The sequence below is a fragment of the Leptonychotes weddellii genome, chromosome 8, assembly GCF_054177405.1.
Source record: "Leptonychotes weddellii isolate Sample4059 chromosome 8, ASM5417740v2, whole genome shotgun sequence".
Lineage (NCBI taxonomy): Eukaryota > Metazoa > Chordata > Mammalia > Carnivora > Phocidae > Leptonychotes > Leptonychotes weddellii.
Genome location: NC_138376.1, coordinates 119,857,236 through 119,866,705, shown reverse-complemented (window position 1 = coordinate 119,866,705; position 9,470 = coordinate 119,857,236). Strand labels below are relative to the sequence as shown.

The following is a 9,470-nucleotide window of genomic DNA, read 5'->3' as shown; positions in this document are numbered from 1 at the left end:
ACAATGGAATTACGCCCTCATAAAAAGGAAAGAAATTCCAATACATGCTATCACATGGACAAACCTTGAGGACGTTATGCTATGTGAAATAAGCCAGTCACAAAAGAACAAATACTGTATGGTTCCACTTACGTGAGATACTGAGAGCAGACAAATCCATAGACACAGAAAGCAGAATGGCGGTTGGCAAGGGATGGGAAGGAGGAATGGGGAGTGACGGTTTTAAAAAATACAGAGTTCCAGTTTTGCAACATGAAAATAGTTCTGAACATGGACGCTGTTACTGGCCGCACAGCAATGGGAATGTATTTAATGTCACTGAGCTGTCATTTTAACCATTCTTTTTTTTTTTTTTTTAAAGATTTTATTTATTTATTTGAGAGAGAGAGAATGAGAGACAGAGAGCATGAGAGGGAGGAGGGTCAGAGAGAGAAGCAGACTCCCTGCTGAGCAGGGAGCCTGATGTGGGACTCGATCCCGGGACTCCAGGATCATGACCTGAGCCGAAGGCAGTTGCTTAACCAACTGAGCCACCCAGGAGCCCCATTTTTAACCATTCTTAATGGTTACAATGGTAAACTTTGTTACGGGTGTTTTACCACAATTTAAATTTTTTTTTAATTTTTTTAGAAGTTGAAACCAAAAAAAATACTCTTACTGAAATAAATTAAATTCAGTTCAATACAAAATAATTTGTTAAGAAACAACTCTATATGGGATTAGGCATTTTAAGTAGGTGGAAAACCACTTGGATGGATACCGTACCGGCCCTAAATGTGACTCCATGCAAAACCCAGGTGAGACAGCCCTGCCTCTAAATGCATCTCCCTCACCTGGGTGTGCTCTTCTCTCTGATTCCACAGTTGGGAGCACCTGTTTCCATGTCCTGGTTCCATAATACTGGGAGTTCTTTGACAAGAAGAATGATGTGTCCCCCCACCCTTTTCCTCTGTGCCTGGGGCAGAGCCTGGCAGACTGTGATCACCACAAGGCATCTTTGCAAGTGTCTTCATTCAGTCCTTCAGTCATTCAAATACAAAGAAGATTCACAAACACCCACCAAGAAAAGTAGAGTGAAGGTCAATAGAATACAAACAAAATGCTAAGAAGGCTTCAGAGGGAAAATCAACATAACATTGGGTCAAAATAGACTATGTAAATTAAAAAATAAAGAACATGTCAATTATATAAATTTTTTAAAAAAGACACAAAGAACAAATCCCAAGAAAACTAACATATTACAATGACTGGAATTTGATCAGCCAGATTCATTTTAAGGAAAAAAATTGTATCGATGTATTCAACAAGACAGAAATAGTCTTTTATGGAGATATGTATTGATGATCATTATCTAATTATTGAGTTCCCATAGTAAAAGACAGAATAAAACGTTGACATGAACTTTAAGACATGAGTATACAGTCCATGAGGAGCTTAAAGCTAAGTTTAAAGACAAACAAATGGAAATGCAAAAATCAAATATTACGAAATGACGTGGATAATATTGACCCTTCATTTTTTAAACTGAAGGTAAAGCAGTCATATAAGCCTTCTTTAAGAAAGTTAGACCTTTAGTTCCTGGAGGCCACGGTGGATCTCCACAGAGAGGAGGGAAGGCGGGGGGCGGTAGGCAGTGAAAGGCCCCGTTTCTGGCGGGTGAAAAGCTGAGAGCAAAGACACGGAGGAGAATCCCGAGTTACTCAGCTCAGAACAGTACCCAGTAAATTCGTTGTGTTACTCTTATCACCATCGTTTCAAACTCATCAATTTTTATACTTATTCCTTTTCATTACTTTGGCATTTTCCCCTATTTAATAAGCATCTTTTGAGCTTAATATAAATAAATAGAAATGAAGGAAATGAGAGGAATTTCAGAAACTACTATCCTAGTTGACACTGAAAATGTAAACGTAAAGAAAAAAAAATTAGGTCCAAAGATCCTGGAGCAAACTAGACACGGATAGACAACACGGCTCTCTAACTGGGTTCCTTTTTTTTTTTTTTTTAAAGATTTTATTTATTTATTTGCCAGAGAGAGAGAGCACAGCAAGAGGAGCAGGACAGGGAGAAGCAGGCTCCCCGCTGAGCAGGGAGCCCAACACAGGGCTCAATCCCAGGATCCCGAGATCATGACCTGAGCCAAAGATAGACGCTTACTCGATTGAGCCACCCAGGTGTCCCTCCGACTGGGTTACTGTGCTTACCAAAGTCAGACACACTGCCGGTCTTCGTGAGCTGCACATCATAAACACTTAGCGGGAAGATTTCTATTTCATCATAAACCTACAAAAGGAAAAACAACAAAATCAAAAAATTTAATGTCATGATATCTTGGAAAATTTTTGTAAAGATTTTATTTATTTGAGACAGCATGCTCACAAGTTGGGGGAAGAGCAGATGGAGAAGGAGAAGCAAGACTCCCCACTGAGCGCTGAGGCTGACGCGGGGCTCAGCTCCAGGACTCTCAGATCCTGACCTGAGCCGAAACCAAGAGTCAAACGCTCAACCAACTGAACCACCCAGGCGCCCCTTTGGAAATTTATTTTAATGATTTCCAAACTAGATGCCAAATTAAAACAGAATCCCCCCCTCCCCTACAGATTACATACTTTTTTTTTAAGTAGGCGCCACACCCAGCATGGAGCCCAACTCGGCACTTGAACTCACAACCCTGAGATCAAAACCCGAGCCAAGATCAAGAGTCGGACACTTAACCGACTGAGTCACCCAGGCGCCCCCACAAATAACTGACTTTTAAAATCAAGAGGCCTTAGATGTGGTTCAAATCACTTGCCTGTTCTTGCATGTATTCATATGGTGCAGGGACACAGTACTCAATGTTTTCATCTACTAATTTTCGGAGCTGTAGGCCATAGTGACTGGGTTCCAGCTGCCTCATCTGTAAAGAAAAAAGACAGCCATTCAAGATTTTAAATGTTCTTTCTAAATTCATCGTTGTTCATTAAAAATCAAAGTGGACATTTCTGAAAGAAATACTGTATATACTGCATGGAGTTTAAACCCATACGTAAGAGCTGAAATTTAAATGTGCAAAAAAAGAAAGACGGGACAAATAATTACTTTTAAGAAGGTTTTCTCTAAATGACACCGCTTATCACTAAAAAGCAAGAGGTGTATTTTTAAGAACTTAGGGTAGTATATTATCTGATAGGATAGATCTTAACCATCTCAGCAGGTACTATCATTTTATACATTGGTTTTACCCAAGTTGTTTCTCATTACTGAAGTAGAGAAATTGTGTGAAATGTGAAAAACCTCATATTGTACAGACCTCAGAATTAGGAATTTCCTACCCCAAAAAATGTTTTTTCAAAAAGAAAATGTTGATACACATACTCATCCACTCACTCACAAATTATTTCAGGCCTATGCTCTAACTGGGTCTAACTGACCCACTCCGACTTCTGGTGTCCTATGTCACTTACAGACCTATGAACTTCATAACTCGTGTTGTTGGTAGAAAACAATATTGTGGGTTGTCTGAATAAAAACCTTACATAACGGAGTAGAGGACATTAAACTGGTAAGAATGTAAAGCTACATATATAAATGTCTGGTGTCCTAAGGCTTAAGTCAAAGCAAGACTATTAAAAGATAAAATTAATGATTATTCATATCTGTTAAGTGTACATGGTAAAGAGTTACCAAAGTCCACATGCCTGTTCTCACCATGCCAGGTTATTTGATGGCATTTTCTCTGAAACTTAAGAAGAGTTCAGCTCTACTGCGCCACCTGGTGGATTAAAAACCTCTGCTCTGACGTTCAGTCTATTACCAGCGGGCTCTCTTTAAGACTTAGTGTAAACATTCTTTTCAGAAACAAAACCCAGTTTGAATAATGAGTAAAACACCATCTCATAACAATCTCCATGAAGCAACCGTGAATAGTATCAAGTTACTCGTTTAATCTAGAGAAACTCGATAAAACTGCTTAGGAGTAAACCAAACTACTTCGAAGTTTACGCCACTTGCTTACGGAGCACTGTCCCTAAGGAACTTAAATAACAACAGTCTTCATGATTATTCTAGATATAAAGGCATATTAGGAATTTCAGTAAAACGACTCAGGTTCTTCATGAAGGCAAGGGCCCATAACCTAACAACTCACTCTTCTAAAAGATGGAAGAAGAGAATGCTAATTAAAGTAATAAATATGTCCATTAATAAACATGTTAATATTTGTTAATCTTTTCCCTAGTATAGAAAGTGAGCTCCTAAATACCACACAGATTTAAAAGGCATAGGGAGGCAACATTAATGATTCTTTCTACTGAGACATATTTCCACAGCAAAATCCATTACCTTGCATGCCAAAGTCAAAATATCTTCTACTCTATGTTCTGGCTTGATCATTACAGTAACCCCTTGATTATCCTGAAAATGAACGTAGGTCTGGACTTCCCACGTGTTGTCTCGGGGAACACCATCGGCTGTTGAACCGTATATATGCAGAAGTTCATCCACCTGTTTTCAGATACCACAAGAAAATACAGATAGATTTGATACACAAAGCACGGACACTATGAAAAAAATGTCCCCTTGATTCATGGCATATTTTATAGTAAGCCCTTCTACATTCCTTGTGTCTGGCTTCTCACAACCCTCTAGGGCAGACAAGCCCAGTGTCTCCTCATTCATTTAACCCACACAAAACTGAAGCCCAGGGAGGCTGACCAGAAGGCAATGGACTCCTCATCCAGTGTTCTAGCCACATGCCATTTGCCACTTAGCCCAAGTCTGAACATGACACAGTGGATGCAACACTGCTTGGTATCCACTCTCACTGCTCTAGAATTGCTGGTTGACAAGCGCCCTGTGTAATCTGCATTCCTGATCCCCGTGAATTTTAAAATGGTCTCATTTATGGCCACTGATGCCTGCCCGCATCCTAACCCGAACTGCACTTCATCTGAGCAGGTTTCTCTTCTCTCATATTTCTACTTGCTTCTTAAAATCAGTCCCTAATCCTGGGAACATTTTTTTTTCTTTCTGTCAGCTATTTCACATCTAGACACTCTTAGAAATCATCCCCAAACATACCAGCTTTAGAAGGAAGCTTTTCCCAAAAATGTTTAATTCCCTGGACCCCATTAGCATGGTAATTCAATGATCTCATGTTAACATAAACTTCCGTGATTTATAAACAAAAATAGTTAATATGTATTAAACAACTCAGATATGTGCTGGGTGCCTGGGTGGCTCAGTTGGTTAAGCGTCTCCTTCGGCTCAGGTCATGATCCCATGATCCTGCCTGGGGTCGGGACCAGAGTCGGTCTCCCTGCTCAGTGGGGAGTCTGCTTCTCCCTCTACCCTTCTCCCCTGCTCATGATCTCTCTCTCTCTCAAATAAGTAAATCTCTTAAAAAAAAAAAAAATGTCGTCCTCTGGTTAGATTCTTGCATTGGTCTTCACTGGTGGTAAAGAAAAGACCCGGGGATTTGAAATCAAAAAACCTGATGTTCAAGTTACACATTCTACCATTTAATCAGCAGGACAGGACATTCACCTTGATGAGCCTTGTCTCCTATTCTGTAAAAGGGGATATTAGTAATATAATTACTTAGGTTTATTAGTTAATACAGATTTTGCAAACAAAAAAATACAGATGTGAAAATACCTTACACACTAGAAAATGTTACTTTCAATACTATCACATAATTATAGCCTACTTATCATAAAGTTATCATCAATGGATTTTACTCTGAATTCCATGCATTAAAAAGCCCACAAAGCAAAAAAATCCTCCTATGCTGGATAAAAAAACTAGAATAGAGGGGCACCTGCGTGGCTCAGTCGGTTAAGCATCTGCCTTGGGCTCATGTCATGATCCCGGGGTCCTGGGATGGAGACCCAGGTTGTGTTCCCTGCTCAGCGGGGAGCCTGCTTCTCTCTCTCCCCCCTGCTCATGCTCTCTCTGTCTCTCTCAAATAAATAAAATCTTAAAAAAAAAAAAAAAAAAAAAAGCAAGAATAGATATGTTGAAGATTTCAAAAGAACAGGCTCAGGAAAAGCAAGAAAAGAATCAATTTTTCTGTGCTGTCTTTTTAAAAATGTGGTATTCGTCTTTAAAGGGATGTTTCTGGACCTGTCATGGATCTGTCACTTTCTGTACAGTTTCCTGGAAAATGATAATAGCCCAGAATGAATATCAACCTCATGTGCCAAACCAAAAGAAAAAAGAGAGGAATAGACGCCTGGAGCCAAGGAGCAGGCAGCCAGCATGGACCCACTTTCTCCTGAAGGATCCTATCTCATTCAGATCACTATTCCTTCTCTGATTCAACCTCCAGGTACTTTTCCTCTGGGGAGTGATTTCAACCAGGTGCATTAGTAACAAGCAGGTACTTCCTTAAAGGTACAGACCCCACCTCTCAAACCAGGCTTGCTCAGAACCAAACTAAAACCCCAGCAGAGGTCACTGTGGAGTAAGAAACCGCACAGGAAGCCAGGCCAAGAAGTCAGACAGTGGATTACTCCCGCAAAGCAATTGAATCTTGTACTTTCAGAGCAGAACAGGAAAAACTGAAGACGGACAGGTGGAAGAGGGATAGAAGAAATACAAGCTCGCAACTATCCTTCCCTTTCCTCCTGTTCCCATCCTTTATTCTCCAGCATAGAGAGACTGTCTTACATGGGGCCAGATGGAATAGCTTTTTTTTTTTCTTTCCAAGTAGGCTCCACACCCAACCTGGGGCTTGAACTCGCCACCCTGCAATGAAGAGCTGCATGCTCTACTGAGCGAGCCAGCCAGGCAGTCATGTGCCCCTGGATGGAATACGCTTTTCACATGCTGTCAGTTCACTGACAACCCTTTACACATTGCCCTGACCCTCTAGGTAACAAGTGAGAAAAACGAGGCTCAGAAAATTCTAGAACCTTGCCCAAGCGCACACAGTGAGCTGTGATGATGGTACTATGGGGATCTGAACCCTAAAAACCTGGCTTCAGCCTATGCTCGGTTCAGCCTATGCTCACCACCACTGCGCTATATAGAAATATCAACCTGCCAGTTACCTCCCCACAAAATGGATACAACTTAACTTTCTCGAATCTTTTCTGTTCCTCTACAGCACACACCAGGTTCTAGTGGAACAAAACAGCTCACCTGACATTCCCCACAAAGCAGCAGCACTCTTTTTTTTTTTTTTTTAATTTTATTTATTCATTTGAGAGAGAATGAGATAGAGAGAGCATGAGAGGGGGGAGGGTCAGAGGGAGAAGCAGACTCCCTGCCGAGCAGGGAGCCCGATGCGGGACTCCATCCTGGGACTCCAGGATCATGACCTGAGCCGAAGGCAGTCGCTTAACCAACTGAGCCACCCAGGCGCCCAGCACTCTCCTTTCGTTTCAACTTCCCTTGCCTGCTTTACGTCCCGTCACATGTCCAATGCTGAAACCATATACATCCTTCAACCTTATTTCCAATGCTACCCACTCCCTCTCTAATGAAGTCTCTCTTGCTCCCTTCCCTCCTACCCCAATTCCACTCAATTAAATGAGTCTACTGTCTTAGATCCCCTGATGCAGCACTTAGCAAAGCCCAGCTCAGTGGACAGTCATTTTTAGGTGCTCTCACGCCCCCACCCCCCCACCCCCGGTGTTAAGACAAATGACAGCAGAGGCCCTGTCTTTCTGGCTCTGGCTTCTTCAGACCTTGACACAGTGCATTCTGCACCCAGAACATATCCAGCACAGGGGCGCTGAACTGGATGCAACCAAAAATCCACAATTATACACAGGCTTGAAAGGTAAAAGCTGCCCTATCCATACAGTGTCAAGTTCTTAATCTTCCCTAAATTTTAAGAAGAGAAATCAATAGATTATTGAAGGGGAAGAAGTCCTAGATGAGAAAAGGATGCAGATAAATGCCAAAGGACAGAATATTCATATTCTACTCAATTAAACAAGGCTTTGTGCCTACAGCTACTCTGTGGAATCATTTCCTGAGCCTACACTATTGACCTAAGACTGAGGAAACGATGGAAGAGAAGATGCCTAGCAAAGCCAAGGCTGTGGAAGATTCATAGCCTCTCAAGAGATCTTGCAATGAAAATTTACATGTAAGGTTTTTCCTGTGCGTAACACACAATCTCAAACGTACCCAATTAAAGAAAGGGAAAATCTGGTTATTCCAAGGAAACATCAGGAATATGGAGTTGACTGGATGCCTGGGTGGCTCAGTTGGTTAAGCGACTGCCTTCAGCTCAGGTCGTGATCCTGGAGTCCCAGGATCGAGTCCCACATCGGGCTCAGTGGGGAGTCTGCTTCTCCCTCTGACCTCTCCCCTCTCATGCTCTCTCTCACTCTCTCTCTCAAATAAATAAGATCTTTTAAAAAAAGGAATATGGATTTGACTAATTAATTAGAACAAGAAAAAGAAAAGACTGTATGTTTACAGATGTCCTAGGTGGTTATAAGCTTTGCCACTTGGAGCAAAAGCTAGACTGATTCCCTCAAGGGTCAATGCTGTCCATGCCGAGACTATACACACATGGCTTTATTCTCAATAAGCCAGATAAAAGCCTTTTTTTTTTTCATAAGAGGAAAAGAGCATCTTGAAAATAAGCAAACAAACTAAGCCATCTGGAAAGCTCTCTTCCCAGCCTACCCTTTTCTGAGGTGCTGCCTTCATCTTTTTACCACTCACCCAGAAGCCAGTGGCGAGCTACTCGGCCAAGGCTGTTAACACCCAACCTACCTCCCACTCTACCTCTCCCCAAGCCCCCTCCCCCACCCGCTAAAAACTAGTTTCCAGGGGCGCCTGGGTGGTTCAGTCGGCTAAGTGTCTGCCTTCAGCTCAGGTCATGATCTCAGGGTCCTGGGATTGGGGGCGGGGGGAGGTGGTGGAGGCTGGGGCGGGGGGATCTGCTCAGCAGGGAGCCTGCCTTTCCCACTCCCTCTGCCCCTCCCCCTGCTTATGTGCAGGCTCTCTCTCTGTCAAATAAATACAATCTTTTTAAAGATTTAAAAAAAAAAAAGCTAGTTTCCAATTAGTTTGCTCAAGGTTCCCAGTTCCTGAAGAAAATGCAAATAATAGACAGCAAAAATATAACAGGCCATCTGGTCAAATCCCAGCCTTGCCAGGGCTGGTTATCTAATGTCTCTGGGCTTCAGTTTCCTCACCTTTAAAGGGGCCTAAAACCCCCCCGTTTCATGGGGAGGTCAGGAGATGGGTGTGAGGAATGGCATTTGAAGGCATTTTCCTATAAAGGGCCATAACAATGTCAAAAGAACTTTTTTGAAGTTCAGTCTGGATTGCAGAATTCTACCATAGCTGCCTTAACCCCCCAAATTCAACAATGGCCACTGTAAAGAACTGCAGGAGAACCATCCTTTGTCTCAAAACCCTGAGGAGCTACGGGTGCTGGGGTCACCATGTGGTCGGCTGTGACTGGCACCACAGCCTGGCTCAGGCGTGCCCTCCTCGTTGGCGACTCCTACAGAAGCATT

At 42.3% G+C, this 9,470-nt stretch overlaps 1 protein-coding gene across 3 annotated transcripts in view; it reads right to left on the bottom strand.

Moving 5' to 3' along the window:
* The window catches only part of TIAM2 (TIAM Rac1 associated GEF 2), a 225,615-nt gene that overhangs the window by 60,652 nt on the left and 155,493 nt on the right, over positions 1 to 9,470 (bottom strand). For all 3 annotated transcript variants that reach the window (XM_081829177.1, XM_081829179.1, XM_081829178.1), the window contains 3 exons: positions 4,324 to 4,485; positions 2,795 to 2,899; positions 2,205 to 2,283 (listed from right to left, as the gene is read on the bottom strand). In XM_081829177.1, the coding sequence (XP_081685303.1) occupies positions 2,205 to 2,283; positions 2,795 to 2,899; positions 4,324 to 4,485 (346 nt within the window). The remainder of the gene's footprint in view (positions 1 to 2,204; positions 2,284 to 2,794; positions 2,900 to 4,323; positions 4,486 to 9,470) is intronic.